This window comes from Microtus pennsylvanicus, chromosome 12, assembly GCF_037038515.1.
Source record: "Microtus pennsylvanicus isolate mMicPen1 chromosome 12, mMicPen1.hap1, whole genome shotgun sequence".
Lineage (NCBI taxonomy): Eukaryota > Metazoa > Chordata > Mammalia > Rodentia > Cricetidae > Microtus > Microtus pennsylvanicus.
Window position 1 is genome coordinate 62732860 of NC_134590.1, and position 21365 is coordinate 62754224.

Genomic DNA, 21365 nt, shown 5'->3' on the forward strand with positions numbered 1-21365 from the left:
CACTCCTTCAGCTCCATTTAAAGTGAGTTCTGTGCTGAGTCCCTGCTCCATCAGAACAGTAAACTGAAAGTCAGTTATTGCTAGCAAAGCTCCAGTGGTCCCTTTCCCACCTCAGAGATGTTTCACACAAAAAGGCTATTGGTTTGGCTTGAAGCCCTCTGAGGAAATAGCGTGGAGGGGGAGGCAGGCTGGCACTGAAGGCCTATCCTCTACGAGCCACCCTGTGCCTTGTGTCCCCAGGGACAATTTACCACTTCACTGCCTCTGAGAGGGCACCAGAGGCTCCCACACATATGGAGTGGAGCAGGGATTGTTATGTGGTCCCACGGGAAGGAAGAGGCACCATGCTTTGCTGATCAAATCCTACAAAGCAGTCAAAAGTCCAGAGGATCGAAGCCCAATCGGCCAGAAGAACAGCTTTGGAAATAATCGATCTACTCAAGGGCTGTGGGAAAGCCAGGGTAGTGGCAGGCTGAGTAGGGCAACACCTCTGAAACACGGGCAACAGTGACTTGGGTAAAAGCGTGGAAGTGAACAGCTGATAAGGCCACTGTTACTGCTACCACCTCCTGGTATCTATGCTTGGGCAGACATTAGGCAGTGGGAAGTGAAAAACTGAGGGCTGGAGAGCACTGTGGACAACACAGGACACAGCAGAAAAGAGAGGAGACTCAAAAACTTGCTTGTCCTACTGGCCTTGAATGCTCTGTGCCAGGCAAAGAACTTTGGAGCATGGGTAGGGTTCCTGAGAACAGCTGGCGAACAGAGATGGGGTGCGATGGGCACTGCTCCCACAGGCAACACTGGGCTGAGGACACTAGCAGTGCTACATCTTCCGGATTGCTGAAGAGCAGGTGAAGAACGGGCTTTATTGCACTTTCTCATTCTTAGGAAACATGGCTGCCCCGCAGAGGGTCTCTTGATTTGCAGAAAACACCACACATCAATGATAAGGTACAGGTAGAATCACAGATCACCTCTGCTCTCCAAAGAAAAATAAAAGTCCACCGGCAGGGCTTTTCAGGGGCAGCTTCTGTACTGGGATCCTTGGGTTGGATGGACTATGTCTGGCCAGGTCATTGTGTGGCAGGCAGAATAGCTAACTGGCAGATACCTTGGGAAGGTTCTGTACCCAGAAGAGTTGGGGCAAACTTTCCCAACAGGGAAACTTCTTGGCCAACATGTAAGCTCCATAAAGAGGCTGGAGCCACAATACTCAAAACTCCAATGCACCTGACTCCTTTTCTCCTACTCCCGGCTCAGAATACCCAGGAGAAAAGATGCTAAGCTGACATGGGAGGATCCCTGGATCCTGCTCCATAGCATCAAACTGGAGAAAACAAAAGATCTAAGGGGTTGGAAAACAAAAGAGCAGTTTACATCAGACATTGATTTTTGAAAGTCTTTTTTAGCTCAGGAAACTGGAGGCAGATACCACGCAGAAAGCCTAGCCTGGCTGTCTGTCCATTGGTTTATCCTGAGCAGTTCTGAACATTTCATATATAAATGGGGTGGCAGCGTTTATGGTTGATCTTTTTCCTACAAGTTGGGCAAGTGTTAGCATTCTTAAGGGAATCATTGAGGCACTGGCTACAGAAGACGTGGCCACATTCTGTAGAAACAATGCGGCGTCCACTCTGCACAATCTAGAAGACATTAAAAAGAACAGCCTTAAAATATCCCTTGCCACCAAGAACCCTAATGCATTCATCACTGAGACCAGTGAAAACAAAGGGGCAGAGTCTGTACAACAATCTCAGAAGCAAATGGAACAAATTGTAGACAGGACAGGATTTTCCCAGTTGTAGGGGTTATAGGCAACCTCAACAAAAATCAGCAGTTTCTAGTTAAGGCTACAGCAGGAAACCTGAATTTGAAGAGGCTAAAGATGAAATACACAGGAACCATGACCAATGGGAACAATCTCCTTTATAATTAGTCTTTGTGATAGCTAGGTGTCAAATCCCACATGAGGCACAGATCCTCCAAGTTCTTTTTAGTGAAACAGGTTAAAACCAAAGGAGATACAACTAGGTTACTTACCTCAAAGTATCCATCCATGCAGATCGGACAACTGACAGTACCCAGGGGCCTGAAATCACAAGTACTTCAAATCAGTTTCTAAGTGAGCTCAAATACTTGATTATACCTTATAAAGTGGCTTCATATATGCAGGCCCTATCTTCTACCAAATCTCTTACTTCTGCTCAGTTAGGACAGGCATACAAAAAACTTGAAAATAAATTATCTGAAGTATTGGGCTGGAATGGGCATGAAAAGAGAGATGGTAGAGAACAGGTCTAGAAAAAAGATGCAGACAATTAGGCTCACCCATCTGTTTCACCTCCAGCATTACTGCTAGTGGTGCCCGTAATAAAACCCACTTATACCCAATCCTGATCACAGTGCATGTCGATCTCCTGATACAACTGTCTATTTATTGGTCTATCCTGAGCAGACAGCTGAGCCCTGCATTCCAAACATGCCTAGCTGTTTTGCAGACCCTTGTTCTAGAGTTGGTAAGCTTGGCATCTGTATACCCTGGCCTCCACCCAACACAACAGCAGCAGAGCACATTACCTGAGTCCTGTAGCTCCTTCATCCCTGGCGCTTCGAGGAGTATGGGTAGTCACATACACATCCCTGTCCCTAGACAGTTCCTCATCATCACTGCTCACCACACAGCTGTCAGTATGGTCTTGACGTAACCTCCTCCCATTTCTTCTTGGCCTTCCCCTTTCTAAGAAAAAAGTCGCATAATCAGCCCTAGTATCAAGACCCACCCTCCCTCCCCTTCAGACTCCAGAGAGAAACCATCACCATACTAGTTCTACCCCACACCTCCAGAAGGTCCTGCCCAGGGGCAGAGGCCATTCATTTGCCTTCTCAGGAGAAAGCTCAGTCCCTGAAATCATGGGACCAAAGGCCACCTCCTGCCTAGAGATCTTGGAAGGGCAGACTGACAAAGCCTGCAGGCTATGGCATTCATTCACCATAACTTCCTTTAAACCCAGGAGAAAAGGAAATGAAACTACTCACCTTCAACAATCTGAAAAAGGGGAAAAGAGAGAGGAGTGTTATAAACATTCTGACCTTTTAACTGCTATAATGCACACATCTTGCTTTCAATACTGTATGACTCTCAAAAATACTGCTTGTTCATGTCTTTAGTTAATATCAATAATTTAATGGACTTTGATGATTCATTACAATCAACAACACGTGGAGAGTGATTGGGAGTTACCAAATCCAGACAATTCTTTTTAATAGCTAGGTCAAGCATGAGGTAATTTTTGTAATAAATCCAATAGCAACTGACACGAGAACCCAAGCCTCCTGTCTCCCTCCACACTACTATTCCTGGACTTTTATCTAACTTCCTGCTCATTCAGTCACTATCAGGACAGTTCCCTCATTCCCACTATTCCTATTCCAGGCTCATTCAAGGACTCTACTCACTGCCGTGTGAATAAGCCACGGTAGGGGAAATGTTGACTTGCCACCCAGCAGAAGAACAAGGTCTTCTTGGAGGTAGAATTCCAGCTCCTTTGTCAGGACCTGGCCAGGTCCATTATGGGTAGATGTTGAGTTCTCAAAAAAAGGGATTTGGAGAGGCAGGAGGATTTCTGTGAGTTCGAGGCCAGCCTGGTCTACAAGAGCTAATTCCAGGACAGGCTCCAAAGCTACAGAGAAACCCTATCCCGAAAAACCAAAATAAAAAAAATAAGAAAAGGGATTTGGGGGGTGGGGGGGGTGGAGAGATGGCTCAGTGGTTAAGAGCATTGCCTGCTCTTCCAAAGGTTCTGAGTTCAATTCCCAGCAACCACATGGTGGCTCACAACCATCTGTAATAATGTCTGGTGCCCTCTTCTGGCCTGCACACATACACACAGACAAAATATTATATACATAATAAACAAATAAATATTTAAGAAAAAGATTTGGGGCTTTCTGAGCCCTTTCTCTGTTTACTAGCCCACTTCCTTCCTCAGGAATGCTTTCCCTCAATAAACTATTCCTATTACTTTGAGATAGGGGAAGAGAGAGGAAGAAAAAGCATTTGGTGCCAATTTCCAGAATTAGTCAAAAACTGGAATGTAACTTTAGCTAAGGGACTAAATTACCCTCTTTATAGAACTCCATGAAGTTGACAGGAACTAACAGCAAGAGTCAACTTTTGCAGAGGAGACCACTTACAATTCTCAAACAGTTCTGGCCCATTTCCAGAAACACCATTGGTTATACAGGAGCCAATGTGCCTGAATTCACCATAGTCTTTCAGAGGATACCAGAGATGACATTAGGACAATCTGGTGATTTCTAACTAAAACAATACTGCTGTGGAAAAATCCCTTTGCAGACTGTCAAGATTTGCCACTGAGATTGGTTTAATAAACAAGCTGACTGGCTAATAGCTGAGCAGGATTAAGTTAGGAGAGCCAGACTAGGAAGCCGGGAGGAAGAAAGGTGGAGCTGGAGATGCCAGTCAGCCAGGGGGCAAGCAGGACATGCAGAAAATGAGTTAAAGCATAAACAGAAATATGGGTTAAGTGTAAGAGCTAGTAACAGCCTGAGCTATCAGTTGAGCATTTGTAAGGAATATTAAGCCTCTGAGTAGATATTCCCTGGCAGCTTCATGTCATCATGATTTCATTTTCCCTCCTTGAGACTAAGCTTAACTATATAACCCAGGAACACTGCCTTTCAAGTGCTCAAGATCACAGGCATGCACCATAATACCTGGTTACCCATCCCTTCATCTTGTAGCTCTAGCTATTCTGTTTTTTGTAGACTAGGCTGACCTTGAACTCACAAGACCAGCCTGCCTCTGTCTCCAGGAGTGCTGGGATTAAAGGTGTGTGCCATATCCAGCTTCTGTCTTGCTTCTCAATAAAATCTTACTCTCAAAGTTTTAAACAAATTAGAAAACACTGATCTGTCTTGGTTGTGGCAGCTTGTTGCTAGTCACTCAGAATTTCAAACCTTTGAGACAAGTGAAGACTAGATCACTAACATCTCGGTTCCATGTCTACAGTCCTTTCTGCGTTCCAACTGCTAACACGTGTCGAATGCTACCCAAGGTGGCAATACCTCTTTTCCACAGCTTCGCACCTGGCATACTGTCATCAAAAGGTTTTTCAAGTGAGTAGCAAACTTGTCCTTTTTTTTTTTTTTTTTCCGAGACAGGGTTTCTCTGTGGTTTTGGAGCCTGTCCTGGAACTAGCTCTTGTAGACCAGGCTGCTCTCGAACTCACAGAGATCTGCCTGCCTCTGCCTCCCAAGTGCTGGGATTAAAGGCGTGCGCCACCACTGCCCGGCCAAACTTGTCCTTAAGATGCTCATCAATGAGTTGATCAGATCCCAAAAGACACATGGAAATGGGGTGTATGTGTGTATGTAGGGGTGTTCCAATACCATGGAACATGTCTTTCAGAATTATTTTCTAACACTCCTGACCAGACTAGGTTTTAGTTCTGGCAGGCTACACATGGAGTCACAGCCTCTCAAGTTCTACCCTCCCTGGAGTCAGGAAAGAGCTGTGGCAGCAGGTGCTAGACTAGGTAGCTGCTTTCCCTGGAGCCATATTTACTGGCAACTATTTTGGAAACCTAATAGCAGCACAGTCAATATTCCCAATTCTCTTCAGGTCAGAGGTATAAACACACTGCAAAGCACTACACTTCATGCAAGGCAAGGCACCTAAATAGGTCTCTCTTAATACAATGTAGTACCAACCCCGGCAAAGCTAGTATCCCATTTCAAAGGGCTATGCCCAGCTTACACATCTGAAACTATGAAATCAGGACTGCTGTTATGGAAAGGTCAAAAATCAGGCAGATATAGTCCACAGGAGACAAAAGCGACAACAGGTGCTCTTCCTGACAAACTTCTCATTAGGGGTTCCAGTTACTGAATATAGGTTCCTTTCCCTTCACAATTTGATGAGTATGTGTGGTTTGCCTGCAGTGTATCTGATGCCAACAGAGCCCATCTTGGAACTGGAGTTACAGCTGGATGTGAGCTACCATGTAGGTACAAGTCCCCTGGAAAAGCAGCCAGTGCCCTTAACCTCTCTACCCTTTTCAATCTTTCTAACCCTGGTCAGTAACCCAGACTTTAGATGCAGATATGGGCCAGGGACTCCTACCCAAACCAGCCAACTCTTATTCAAATGCTTACCACAACAGAGTCATTGTGAGTGAGGTCCACAACCACAGGCTCCAGGGATTCACAGGTGAGGTCCACAATTTCATCACCAGCTTCAAAATAAAGCAATTCCACAAGTATTAGGATAGGGGTATACTCCTAAGGCTTGGTTGATATTATAAACATGGTATAAATTTGTGTCAAAGTGTGAAACCCTACACACACAATATAAAAACCAGCAAGACTACCTTTTCAAAATAACAACCAAGTGCCCCTCCAGCATTTTGTTTAATTTCTTGAGGTCCCAGAGGTGTACATGTGGGGACAAACACCTGAGTGGCTTCACCCGACCCACACAATCATGCTTAGGCATCACAATTTCATTAATTAGGGAAGGCATGCAAAAACCACTTACAACTATTTTTTTCCTGATTGCTATTAGTATTAAAAAATATGAGGGTTAGATTTTATAAACAGTATGAATAACATATTCTAACTAGGTTTACCTTCTTTTATTTCCCAGTGTTAGAACAGTGTTGTAGCACACACCTGTAAGACTAGCCCTTGGTAGACAGAGGCAGACAGATCTCTGAGTTCAAAGCCAGTCGGGTTTACAGTGTGAGTTCTAGGATGGCTGGGGCTACACATAGGGACTCTGTCTTGAAAAGCCAAAAACACCCCAAAACTTGTCTGCCTACCTCTTCCCCACACTTATATACACACACAAATATATAATATACCAAATATCTCTCATTCTTCATGAAAAAGAATGGCTACTACTTAATGATCTATAAACCATAATTTATGAGTCAATTATCTTTTGGCAGATAAAATTGGCTCTGCCAAAAGAAACACACTGCTTGTATGTATGTATGTATGTATGTATGTATGTATGTATGTATGTATGGGCTGCTTGTATTTACCACCTTGCAAAGGTGACATAAATTCCAATAGTTTGACAAGTGCCTCATTGGAAACAGCTGGATCCGTTTAAACCCTGAGACTGAGTCCATGTGTGTGTTGAGTGTTACACTGAAGAAAAGGACCTTCTTTGGGTATAGAATTCCAAAGTCCTAATCTGTAGATAAGAATAAAGGCTCTAAGGAATTCACTGAGAGAAGTCAAACTGAGACCAAGCAGAGAATGAACACTATCAGGGAAGTCCAAGAAACTCACCTGACACAAAGTAGCTTCTTTTTAACTCTAAGATGGCTAAAAAGTGCCTATTCTGTGGTATACACATATTGTATAACATCTTAATAATTTTTTTCTTTGCGGTAGTGGTTGAACAAGGGTCTTGCACATTAAACAAGTGCTCTACCACACTGAGCTACATCCATAGCCCACTGCACTTTTCTTTAAAATATCAGTTCTTAGACCTGGGCAGTAGTGGCACATACCTTTAATCCAGCACTCGAGAGGCAGAGGCAGGTGGATTTCTGTGAGTTTGAGAATGGCCTGGTTTACAGTTTCAGGACAGCCAGGCCTGTTACACAAAGAAACTCTGTCTTGAAAAACAAAAAACAAAAACCATTTAAAATATCAGCACTTGGCTGGGCAGTGGTGGTGCATGCCTTTAATCCCAGCACTTTGGAGCAGATCTTCAGTGAGTTTGAGGCCAGCCTAGTCTACAAAGTGAGTTCCAGGACAGCCAGAACTGTTTCACAGAGAAACCTATTTCGAAAAATCAAAAATTAAAAAAAAAAAAATCAGTTCTTGGGTATGATATATAAAAGATAACAAAGCAAAGTGGCTTATCTAAAACATTTATTTATTTATTTATTATATATACAATATTCTGTCTATGTGTATGCCTAAAGGGCAGAACAGGGCACCAGACCTCATTACAGATGGTTGTGAGCCACCATGTGGTTGCTGGGAATTGAACTCAGGACCTTTAGAAGAGCAGGCAATGCTCTTAACCACTGAGCCATCTCTCTAGCCCATATCTAAAACATTTGACACTTTCCTGAGCAGGCAAGGGAAAATCCAGTCTGGCCTCATCTCAAACCAAGCTTTAATGATAGCAGTGTTGACAAGTTTGCCTTCTTTAGAAAGTTTTAGTCTTAATGAAAACCAGAAAAGGAAACTCAAGTATTTCACAAAGTTAAGCAGGGTGAAGTAGATGAGCCAAGTGACTGCTTCAAAACTCATACAGATACCAAAGGGGGCAGCTTTACTCATTGTAGCTATAAGCTGTATAGGTAAGTCTAAGATTATACATACATATAAAGCAAGTGCAAGAGCTTCCAACAGCTAACATTTGATGGTACCATCTGCCACACATGGTCCCAAGGGTTTTATGGCATAAATTCAACCTGCCCTATATACTAACATTATTCCTCACCACAGAGGAAGACACAGAAGCTCAGCTGTGACCTGGGAATAAAGATAGTTCAGGGGCTATGAATACTTACTGCTCTTGTAAAAGACTCAAATTCCCAACACCCACAGGGCAGCTCACAAGCATTTGTAACTCGAGCTCTAGGGAATACAATGACTTCTGGCCTCTGTGGGCCAGGCACACATGTAGTACACAGACAGACATACATGCAAGCAAAACAATTATACACATAAATTGGGGGGGAGTATGACTTCATGAGGCATCACAGTGGGCATTAACAGATACAAACTGAGTCCAATTCACTTATTTACCCACGACATCACACTGTCATGCATTACAGTCCAGTATTCCTGGCTCTTACCAGTTTCCACGAGTTCTATGGGTTCTGTTTCCAAGGAAATCTCAGGGGTTGAAGTTGTTTCCCGAGTTCGCTTCTGGGCTTGTCTAGAACTCACTGTTCCACCACGCCGCTTTCTTTGAGGATTTCTCTAAGGTCATCAAGGGGGAAAAGAAGCAGTTGCATGAGTTCCAGATTTGACAGAAGAGTAAAAAGCCAACAAACGGGAATGGCTTAACTTGGTTGTCCTCTTGTGTGCAACACCACACACACACACACACACACACACACACACACACACACACACACACACACACACACAGCCAGCATGTGCACCCCACCCACTATAAAACTTGTAGCACCTGTGAAGCACAGGGTGAAAAATTCAGTACTTTTTGTTGTTTCACCTGATAAAAGGTCTTTTGCTGTGTAGCCCTGGCTATCCCAGAACTCAAGAGATCTGCCTGTATCCGCCACGAGGGTGCTAGGATATAGATCTTATCATCATATCAGCTGTTTGTATCACCAAACAAATCCAACTATGGTTTACAATCCCATGTATGGTCACATAACTGAATGGGGGAGGGTAGGCTGTGCAAAAATATTTGCAATAGCAAAAATGTTTTCTGAACCTACAAAGACCAAAAATTAATTTAAAACCAATGCATCAAGAACTGATACTTCTCATATTACCAGCCCATGTTGCATCATATGACTTCACTATAGTTTTGCTTCTGAACACCCAACTCAACACGATGGAACACCACACAATGCCAACACTGTCTACAATACCTTCAATAAGATTCAAGATTACCGTTATATAGGAATTAGTGTTATTTTTTTGGGGGGGTGGGGTGGGGGGGACAGGGTTTCTCTGTAGCTTTGGAGCCTGTCCTGGAACTAGCTCTTGTAGACCAGGCTGACCTCGAACTCAGAGATCTGCCTGCCTCTGCCTTCTGAGTGCTGGGATTAAAGGCGTGGGCCACTACAGTCCGGCAGAATTAGTGTTTTTACTGCACATGTATTTTTTTTTTAAAAATATTTATTTATTATGTATACAATATTCTGTCTGTGTGTATGTCTGCAGGCCAGAAGAGGGCACCAGACCTCATTACAGATGGTTGTGAGCCACCATGTGGTTGCCGGGAATTGAACTCAGGACCTTTGGAAGAGCAGGCAATGCTCTTAACCACTGAGCCATCTCTCCAGCCCCCTGCACATGTATTTTTTATTCTTACAGAAACAGAATCGTTAATTATAAATAAGACTTGTAGCATCTTCCTACCATTATTCTTCAGCATATTATTATCAAACTGGCACATCCTTAGATTACATTGCTCTAGTATGTTTGATTTTTTTTCTTTTTCTTGAGAGGGGGTTTCTCTGTGTAACAGTCCTAGCCTCCCAGGAACTTGCTTTGTAGACCAGGTTGGCCTTGAACTCAGAGATCCTCCTGCCTCTTCCTCCTGAGTGCTAGACTAAAAGGTGTGCACTACCACCAGCATGTTTCATTTTTTAAAATTGTTGTTTTCCAGGTATAGTAGCACACACCTTTAAAATTCCAGAGCCAGGTGGATCTTTGAGTTCCAGGCTAGCCAAGGGTACATAGAAGACCTTGCCTCAAAAATTAAAAAATTAGGGGCTGGAGAGATGGCTCAGCGGTTAAGAGCATTCATTGCCTGTTCTTCCAAAGATCCTGAGTTCAATTCCCAGCAACCACATGATGCCTCACAACCATCTAAAACGAGATCTGATGCCCTCTGCTGGCCTGCAGGCAGACACACAGACAGAATATTGTATACATAATAAATAAATAAATATTTTTTAAAAAAGTCTGTATAAATTAATCTGAGTTTCAGAAAAAAGAAATAATCAATTTTGGTTTGGGATTAGGATAGAATATTTCTGAAATGGCCTTAAATATTACACATTTATTTTAAGCGGTATTATTAGCAAATGATCATAAAATCAAAATACTTAGCTGGGCAAGCTAACACATGCCTTTAATCACAGGTACTGAGAAAGCAGAGCTAAAAAAATACCAAAGATATTATAACACACTCACAAACACACATCATTCTGTCAATTTTTACTTTTTTCCTTTGCTTTTTGAGAAAGGGTTTTTCTGTGTAGCCCTAGCTATTTTGTAACTTGTTCTGTAGACTAGGCTGGCTTCAAACTCAGAGATAAGCCTGCGTCTGCCTACCAAGTTCTGTGACTAAAGATGTGCACCAACATGCCCAGCTAATTCACTAATTTTTTTCTTTAAACATTTATTGTGTGCATGCATGTACTCGTGCTTCTGTGCTTACATGAAGTCAGAGGACAGCTTTCGGCAACTGATTCTCTCCTTTAACCCTGTAGGGCCCCAGGATCTAGCTCGGGCTGTTAGGCTTGTTGGTAACAACAACCTTACCTGACCAAGATTAACTCTTTACATAAAAAGTGTATCTATTTCATTAACATAATTTACTTTCATCTTCATAAACAGTAAAATTATGTTTATATGCCAAATAATTCTTTTAAAAGTAAACATGAATTATCAACAAATACTTAATCTGCACATACATCTACATTACTACCCAAGGTCATAAAAATTTCCCCACAGAAAAAAGTTAAGCAGAAAGTTTAGGATACCTTACTCTAGAGTCCAACCTGCATGTCTTGCACTGAACCAGAGCTGACTCCCAGACAAGAGCAAAAGTGAAAATGGTTATTTTTTTCATTTTACATATACAAATATTTTGCCAGCATGTATGTCTATGTACCACTTCCTTCCTGTGAAAACCAGAAGAGGGCACAAGTTCTTCCAAATTGGAGTTACAAACAATTCTGAGCTGCAAGTAAGTGCTGGGAACTGGAACCCAGTCCCCTAAAGAAACAGCAAGTGCCGTTTCTGAGCCACCTCCCTATACCCCGTTTTTTGTTGTTGTTGTTTTTCTGGAAATAGGGTTTCTCTGTGTACCTCTGGCTATCGTAGAACTCACACTGTAGACCAGGCTAGCCTCAAACTCAAGAGATCCATCTGCCTCTGCTTCTGAGTGCTGGAATTAAAGGCGTGCACCAACACCACCTAGCCCTAGATCTAGTTTTAAAATTATGTTTAAATCTTTTTGAGTGTGATCCACATATATGCCATAACATGAGTGGAGGTCTCTTTTACCACGTAGTTCTGGGATTCAAACTTGTCAGAAAGGGCCTTTATCAATTGAATCCATTCCACAGAACTGTAAATAATAGTTATTACATTTGTAAAGGCCAGGTCTTTGTCACTCTACTCCCCCTTTTAAATGTCTGAGTGCTTTGTGTGTGTGTGTGTGTATGTATGTATGTGTATATGTATGCGCGCGCACACACACTCACTCTCTCCATATGCATGCCTGGTGTCCAAAAAGGCCAGTAGAGGGTGACAGATGACTGGATCTAGAATTACAGGAGGTATGAGTCACCTGACACACATGCTGAAAAACAAAAGCTAGAGTCCCCTGGAAGAGCAGTAAGTGTTTCCTATCCACCAATTCATCTCTCTAGCCCTTAGTTTATTAGATCACATCTCTCATTAAACTGATGTTTGTTTCTCCAAGATTGGTTGACCAAGAGGTCTTTGTGATCAAGACCTCTTCTCTAAGCAATGAAAATGTATGCCACCCTGCCCAGCTTTTATATGGGTGATGGGGACCCAACTTGGGTCCTTCTCACACATGAAGCAGTTTATTCACTGAGTCATCTCTCCAGTCTTAGAATTTGATCTCACTATATAGTTGAGTATAGCACTGAACTTAAATTTCTGATCTTCCTACCTCCATTTACCAATGGATTATAGATGCATTTACTACTTACTTGGATTATATGTAGGCATATACAACAACAAAGATTTTTTTTCTAGTTCTGCTGGAAATATAACAAATAGTCTTTTGCATAAACAAGAGGCACATCCTCAGCTGTTTCCGTTTATTTTAGAGACAGTATCTGTATAACCCAGACTACCCTCAATTTTCAGTCTTTGTATTTTAACCTCTAATATCTGGAATTAGAGCCCAGTGCCATATAACAAGCGGCTTACAACTGTAAGCCGACTCTAAGAGACAGAGTAGCTAACTAATATTGGTAAAAAAAATTTACAAGCTAAGAAAACTTACTGTACTCATTGTGTTCTCTGGCTTCAATCCACAGAAAATCAAGTGATATACACCAAGGTTTATGGGGAGGTGGAATATTCTCAATCTCTCACGCCCGCTGAGTACTCATCTGTGGCTTACAATCTAGAGTCAATTAGATGCCCAATATTTCCAAGTCCTGAAAAACAAAGAAACTAATAAATGTTGCTATTTGCATTTTTGAAGACAAAACTCACAAATGTACATATACCACATACACAGAAAATTTACCAGTCTTTTCTGTCACCTGGATGCTTTGCTGAACATTTTATGTAATTTGTACCCTTACCGTACATTCATTTTAAGAATCTTGTTGAATATAGAATTGACTATGTAATTCTCAAATCTACTACCCGAACTATTATACCATCTTCTGCCTGTGCTCCTTTTGGTGCTTGGGATATAGAATACTATATTCTATGAGTGGGCTATACTACTACAGCCTTCCTTGACCTTTTTGGTTGCTTCAAAAGTAGCAAAAGTGATTAACTCTAGGAGAAAGACAAGTTTTAGTTGCTTAATTGGAATACATACACCACTCCTTAGCAGGAGGAAAGGAACATTTCTTTTTTTTTATATTATGGTTTATTTAACTTTATTTTATGTGCATTGGTGTGCAGGTGTCAGATACCCTGCAACTGGATCTTCAGACAGTTGTGAGCTGCCATGTGGGTGCTGGGAATTGAACCCGGGTCCTCTGGAAGAGCAGTCAGTGCTCTTAACCACTGAGCCATATCTCCAGCCCCTGAAAGGAACGTTTCTTAAGCCAAGCAGTTTCCTTCTTGTCCTGTTACTTCACTACCCTTCCAAGAATCTGAGGGACTAAGGAGATGATAGCCATCTTTTGCAAGTTTCCCAACATTCGGTTTAGACCACAGAAGAGTCCCAGACCCACTGTAATTGCTGGATTCCCATGCACTTACACTTCTGGTTTTAGGAAGTCTCTCTCTCTCTGTGTGTGTGTGTGTGTGTGTGTTTTGAGACAAGGTTTTGCTGTAGCTTTGGAGCCTGTTCTGGAACTAGCTCTTGTAGACCAGGCTGGCCTCAAACTCACAGAGATCTGCCTGCCTCCACTTCCCGAGTGTTGGAATTAAAGGCTTGCGCCACTAAGAACCAGCTAGTTAGTATCTTATATATGAGCACACATCTATGAAATGTGTGACACTCCCCATCCCTAAAGGGCACATCTTAATTCAGAAGAAAATAACAAAAATATCTTGTCAGGCAGTGGTGGCACGTGCCTTTAATCCCAGCACTCAGGAGGCAGAGTTAAGTGGACCTCTGTGAGTTTGAGGCCAGCCTGGTCTATAGAGCAAGTTTCAGGAGAGTCAGGGATACGTACACAGAGAAACCATGTCTCAAAAAAAACCAAAACAAAACCACAAAAACAAACCCAGCCCCACATGTATCTTTGGATTAGAGCCTGTTGTGAAAGCAAGAGGACCTGAGTTAAACCTCGACAGCACCCACAGAAAAGCCAGACAAGGCAGGCCAGGAACCTAAGCGTCTGGCTGGCTCAGCTCAGAGACAGCTTTAGATTTAGTTAGACTCAGTTTCAAAAAATAAGGTAGATAGCAATATAGGAAGACACATGATGTCCTTCTCTGGCCTCTACATGGGCAAAGACATACACACCCCACACATGAAAAGGGAGAGAAAGACCTGTCTGCTGAGTGCTGAGAAATGTGACAGGCATATTTTGATGGTTCTATTAGTCTCTCTTGTAAGGTTACTGGATATATTAAGTTGGTTGTCTGAAAACCTTAGGCTGTTCTTCTCTATTCTTATAATGCAATGCTAAAATTGGCTCTCCATGATATCCTTTGATTGGATTTGAGTTTCTCTGACCTGTTTTTATTAGACTTATCTAAGGCTTGTATCTTAGCACTCAGCTTAACCTACATTTTTAGTAATAAGACAAAAATGATAAAGCTGATGTTTACAATTGACATTACATAAATCCCATCTAAATTAGATATCCTCTCATTTACTCATCCCATTTTCAAAATGTCTAGCATATTATCAGAGACCCAAATCCCTTTATTGTAATGGTTCTTTCAGCCTAACCAGAGTTTGAGACAAGTCCTGCACTTTCCCATTACGCAGAAACTGGACAACAAATGATAGTTACCTCTCCCAGGACTTGACAATCAACCCAAAATTTTTCTTTTCAGGATACTCTAAAGATACCATCAACCCCCAGATAGCAGGAAATAACTTTAAGAATGTGATACCAGGGCAGGAGTGGCGCACGCCTTTAATCCCAGCACTCAGGAGGCAAAGGCAGGCGGATCTCTGAGTTCGAGGCCAGCCTGGTCTACAAGAGCTAGTTCCAGGACAGGTTCCAAAGCTACACCATAAAAACCTTGTTTCAAAAAACAAAACAAAAACAACAAAAAGATACTTCCTAAAACCAAAAGTGTAAAGGCATGGGAATCCAGCAATTACAGTGGGTCTGGGACTCTTCTGTGAGTTCCAAGACCAGCCTGGTTTACGAAGTGAGTTCCAGGACAGTCTTCAAAGCTACAGAGAAACCCTGTCTCTAAAAACTAAAGAATATAACACCCACATTCCCAAGAAAATAGGTGGTTTCTGATTGTTCAATGGGTCATAAATATGTCATTATTTAGGGAAGTTGGTTTTAAGTTGTTATTGGTAATGGTCTGGAAAAAGCTAAATGAAGGAAATTAGGTTCTTGTTTTGAAAAGAAAAAGGGGGGCTATAGATGATAGGATAAAAAGGTACATTACTGAATGTACTTTTAAAAAGCAACTACTAGTTTTAAATGTTTTACATTGGATTTGACTTTTGTATATTGTATACAAAATTTGAGATTAATTTTGTTAGAATGCACTGTATATAAATCTCTAATTTTGTTCAAAGTATTATACCCATACAGCCCATTTAACAATGTGATACAAATTTCTAGTCCTTGAAAGTTATTACTACCAACTGTTTAGGAGAAGGAAATACAGGTTAGTACTCAGTCACCGATTACAACCAAATTTGTAGTCACATTATATATGTTCTCAAGGTCAAACGGATATATTTTAAATAGACGGGTCATCTTCAAACACCAGGGATTTACAGAATATGGCATTTAAGATGTTTTAATAACATAGGTCCATTTTTTATGACAATGAGATGTCTGGGAGCACCAATCTACTTCAGAGAAGATCAAAGAAATATGGAGTTTATTTTCTTTGTGGCAAACAAATGTAAGCCGCTGGGGCAAGAAAATGCCCTTGCCTTGACTGCTGACAGTATGCTGTCCTAATTGGCTAAGCAGGACAGAAAAGAAAGTGACTGCCAAACATTGTCAAGATAAGGATGGAGAGTCCTTTAGAATGTTCAGCTTCACAGAAAAGTCTGTCAGATATGCTAGGGTTGTAGGTAGAAGACGGATACCCCAACATTGCAGAGGAGTTTTGGTGACTGTGCAGATAGCCAACTGTTTCTGTCATTTCTCATATTTGAAAGTTGCTTGCACTTCCTATTTACTCAGTTAATAGTATTTCCTTCTTGGGTCTCTGAGGAAGTTGAAGACTAGACAGTTATAGTTTTCCTTGTTTACTAGATGCAGAAAACAAGTTAAGATAGAAAGTAAAGTAGACTAGGTACAAGACTTTGGACTCACAAGATAGGATAGATATAGAGTATCTTCTGAGTCTGTCAAAAGCAAATGGACTAGGCATTGTTGATGTATCTATTGCCTCTATATATTGTATAGTTGTACTAATATAACAATATTATATATTGTACTTACTGTGTAGTTTCTTCTATTAGTTATACCCTTATTTAATTTTAGACAAAAAAGGAAAACATGTGTTGATATTTCATTTGTATTTTCAATAAATAAAGTTTGCCTGAAGAACAGAAGGCAAAAAAGCCACACTAGTCAGCTATACAGGCCAGGTGGTGGTGTACGCCTCTAATCCCAGCACTAGGGAGGAATATAAGGCCGGATGAGATGGGAACTTGCTCTTTCAGTCTGAAGACTTCAAAGAGGTAATAGCTCTTTAGTAGCTTGGCTGCTTTTGCTTTTCTGATTGTCAAGTTGAACCCCAATACCTGTCTCTGAGTTTTTATTATTTGTGCAACACAACATAATAAGCCTAACTGTAAATCAAACATCTAACACAGACACAGGCGAAACAAAAATAAGGTTGTCATTTTTCTTCCCAATAAAACTGCATTCAAATTATATGGTTCATTAGATGCTTAGAAGAAATGACATAACAGAAAAACGGTGGGAAGAGTACTTTTATTTGAACTTTGGGCCTGGAAAGAGCCAGACAAGGGATCTACCACTGAGCTACACCTATCTCAGCTATATATGAGAACTTGGGTTCAGATCCCAGTATCCATGTAAAAAGGCAAGGCACAGCAGACTCCTCACTGGAAAACCCTAAACTGTGTGTATGTGTGTGTGCACACGTGCACGTGCATGCACTTGGAGACCTGGTCTCCAGGAGTAAGGTGGAGAGTGATGGCACAATACTGCTCTCTGCAAGCACATATACCCTTCCCCCACAGAGAGTGAGGTGAGGCCCACTAACTTGCCCTGAACTCATTCCACAGCCCAGTAACTCGTGAACCTTTTACCTCGGTCTGTTGAGTAGCTAGGAGTAGAGGCATAGGTCACTAGTTTTGCTATATGGGGTGGGGGGAGGTCAGATCTAGGGGGAAATGGATCCTTTCACTATATGTAAAGTTATAGTATCTATCGGGTAAACAATGGGACTTGAGAGTAGGATTCTTACATGTTCTGATGTTACAAACCCATAATCTCAGTTACACCAGAAGCCAAGTCAGGACTGCCAAATTCAAGGCCTGCCAGGACAATCAAGTGAGTTCAAGGGCAGTCTAGGGAACTTAGCAAGACCCTGACTCAAAATAAAAACTACAATGAGGAGTTACTGAGAAACCTTAGCAGGTAAAAAGACTTCGCATATACAAGCCTGACAAAGTAATTCAATCTGAGTAAACACATACAGTGGAAGGACACATTGACTTCATAAACTTGTCTTCTTACTACCAAACACACATCACTGCACTGGGGTGTCACAGACCTTGGTCATATTCATACAACAGTATTAGTAATAATAAAAAGACCAAAGATATAGCTCACTGGTTGAATAGCTGCCTAATGTGTGAGAACCTGGGTTCAATCTCCAATCCCCCCCCCCCTTTTTTTGGTTTTTTGAGACAGGGTTTCTCTGTGGTTTTGGAGCCTGTCCTGGAACTAGCTCTTGTAGACCAGGCTGGTCTCGAACTCAGAGATCCGCCTGCCTCTGCCTCCCAAGCAAACAAAACAATACTGTTTGAGTGTTCACGATTGCAGTCAACACTATATAGTCACCAAGAAACCAACTTTCCTCTGTGTGTGGGGGGCGGAGGGGACCAAGTACACAAGCAAATAAGCAAAACCTAAACTGTTCCTGAGCCAGTCTCCAAGTAGCCCAAGATGACCTTAAATTTCTGATCCTTCTGCTTCTACCTCTGAAGAACTGGAATCACAGGTACTCTTCAAAGTATTGGAAAATACTTATTAGGGGACCATGATAAGAAAAATACTCAATATTTGGAAACTATAAAAAATAAGTCAACTAGCCCTGAGGTGGTAGCGCACATTTTTTTTTTTTTTTTGTTTTTTTGAGATAGGGTTTCTCTGTGGCTTTGGAGCCTGTCCTGGAACTAGCTCTTCTAGACCAGGCTGGTCTCGAACTCACAGAGATTCGCCTGCCTCTGCCTCCCGAGTGCTGGGATTAAAGGCGTGCGCCACCATCGCCCGGCAACATTTTTTTTTTTAAAAGACAGGGTTTCTCTTTAGCTTTGGAGCCTGTCCTGGAACTCACTTGGTACACCAGGCTCGCTTCAAACTCACAGAGATCCGAGATCCACCTGCCTCTGCTCACGAGTGCTGGGATTAAAGGCACAAGAGTTACCGCCTCCCGGCTGCTAGGATACGTCTTTAACCCCAGAATTCGGGAAGCAGAGGCAAGCAGATCTGTGTTCGTGGCCAATCAATCTGGTCTACAAAACGAGTTCCAGGACAGCCAAGACTACACAGAGAAACCCTGTCTCAAAACAAAATAAAATCAATCCCGCCACTCCCCAATGGTGGTAAACACTGTGTTAAAAAAGGAAGCTTTTCAGAAAATTATAGTTGGAAGCTCACATTAAGTAACAGAAAGGCCAGCAAGACATTTTCCCAATCATTTCACATCGAACTCACAGGTAAACCCGAACCCAATTGTTTCTCCATCCATTAAAAAAACAAAAAAAGTACGGGGTGGGGGGGTGTTTTCCCTCTCACCACTGTTAGGAACTACTGCGTCCAACCTGTCTCCCGCAACCACTTGGGCAACCTAAACTGAAGCACCAGACTGTAGAAATGAAAGCCTGAAGCGCCCCAGGGCACAGACAAGTAAAAATACAAAAGCAGAAACGCCCAGATCTGGACACGTACTAATCGAGGCAAAGGGTGTCTAATGGCGTCCACGGAAACAGTGTTTAGGGTTAAGGATCAGGTTGGGTTTCCTATTCCTGTATACGGATGTGCCAGGGAGGGAAGGACCCCAAAGAGTGCAGGGCTGGACCAAATCTCAATCGCACGCTTCACCAACCATAGGTAAGGCAGAAAACGGCTCCTGGAAGGCCAAACCCATTCAGTTCCAAGGCCCGCAAGAGTCCTCAACACTCTCCCGGCTTAGACAGGGCCCGCCACGCGGCTTGGGTGCCCCAGCAAACTCGCAGGCCCCAAGAAGGCGGGGCAGCGGCGCCAGCACACAATGGCTGCGTCGTCAACGGGGAACAAAAACCTTGCTCTGGTCCTCTCCGCTCGGCTCGCTCAGTCAAAAAAAAAAAAAGTGACCTTGGAAGGGGCCCTCCCCTCTTTGAATCTCAGTTTCCCTTTCCAGTTTGCAAAAAAGGTTCAGCCAGCCAAGCCGCGAGTGGGCGAGCGGCGCCGCATATGAGACTTCCCTAAATCCGACGCGAGTGTCGCGTCTGGCTCCGACACCCGCGCGCTCTCCGGGGCCGAGGAGGCTGAGCGGACCCGACCCCGAGAGGCGCTGTTCCGGGCGGCCCGAATGAGCCGCGACTGGCGGCCCCCAACTCTGCTGTAGGCCGAGAAGCCGTCCGTGCCCCAATCCCGCACTGCCCTGACTTGCTGCCTCCATCCCGCGAAGCCTGGTCTTACCTGGAGTTGGTGCGATCAGGCAGACGCCACAGTCGAAGCGCTCGAGCAAGGACGCACCACCGCCACCAGCCGCTAAGGAGACCCGCTCAGGCAGGACTCCACCGCCTCACGGAGACCCACTTCCGCTCGGCCGGCCCTGGCCCGCCCTTCCCAGTCCCTATTGGCTTCTACCGCCCTTACTCCCGAGCTCTACCGGTTTCGGAGGCTCGTTTGCAATTCTATTGGGTAAGAAAACTATCTATTACCGCTTTGAAATAAACCTTCTTCCGGCCACGCCCCCCGCTTGCTCGCCTGAGTTTCCACTTCTCGCGAGAGCACCGCCGGTCGCACTCCTCCCACGAGAACTTGGCGGAGTCGTTGCTGGGGCGTCGCGCGAGGCTGCCTACTGGCTTCTTGCTATCGACCCTTGGCTTTTAATCTGGTTAACAAGCGCTCTCTGCCACGGCTAACACTAAACAGTAATCCCCACCATTCATTCCATTCCCATCTCAGTTTCCTCTGTCGTTGATGAGACCCACGGGAGACTGGCCTAAGGGCCCAATTTCTTTGTGATCCGTTACCAACCTTGCCGTCGGGATCCGTACCCCAAATGCCAGGCTCTGAGTGGGCGTGTCCGCCCGGGACTGTTCACACGGGTTCCATCGGGAGTCCCGGGGGCTCAGCCAGGGCTTCTGGGAGGTCTACTAGCAGGCTAGGTAGGGAAAAACTAGACATTTTGTGTGCCAGAGGCGGGGCAAAGGAGAGATGTACATGCCCAGGAAACTGCAGGCTAGCTGCCCAGTGTGTCTGAAGCAGAGGCGAGGGGGTGAGCTCAGAAGGCAAAACTCCAAAGAGAACACACGTAATCACTGGAACCGTACTGTCTGTCCTACAGAAGAATGGCTTGAGAAGAACCCGCCTCCGGAAAGGTCTTGGCACATCTCAATGCTAGAGTCCCTCCTGTATGATTCTGAAAACCGGCACTATGATTTTAGGCAAGTCTCACACCTACTAAAGGGGATTCATTTTACCGACTTCTGAGAAAAAATGTGAGGGCTAACAGTTAATGCAAGCGCATGCTAGGCCGTCCTGGAGTGCAGCGAAACAGAATTGTACTAGAAAAACAATGCTGTTTTTTTTTCTTTTGAGCACCTGTACCCGAGCTAGGTTGTAGCACTGGTTTAGCAACTAGAAACT

General features: G+C 43.3%; 1 protein-coding gene across 1 annotated transcript; it reads right to left on the bottom strand.

The window, feature by feature from the left end:
• Positions 1 to 950: 950 nt before the first annotated feature.
• Rnf4 (ring finger protein 4) lies at positions 951 to 20341 on the bottom strand. The gene is made up of 8 exons (XM_075943898.1): positions 20190 to 20341; positions 12968 to 13124; positions 8853 to 8979; positions 6181 to 6260; positions 3040 to 3049; positions 2581 to 2740; positions 2044 to 2092; positions 951 to 1646 (listed from the first exon to the last, which is right to left on the bottom strand). Exons 2-8 carry the CDS (start codon positions 12974 to 12976, stop codon positions 1497 to 1499), a joined length of 585 nt encoding a protein of 194 aa, XP_075800013.1. The 5' UTR covers positions 12977 to 13124; positions 20190 to 20341; the 3' UTR covers positions 951 to 1496.
• Positions 20342 to 21365: the final 1024 nt, after the last annotated feature.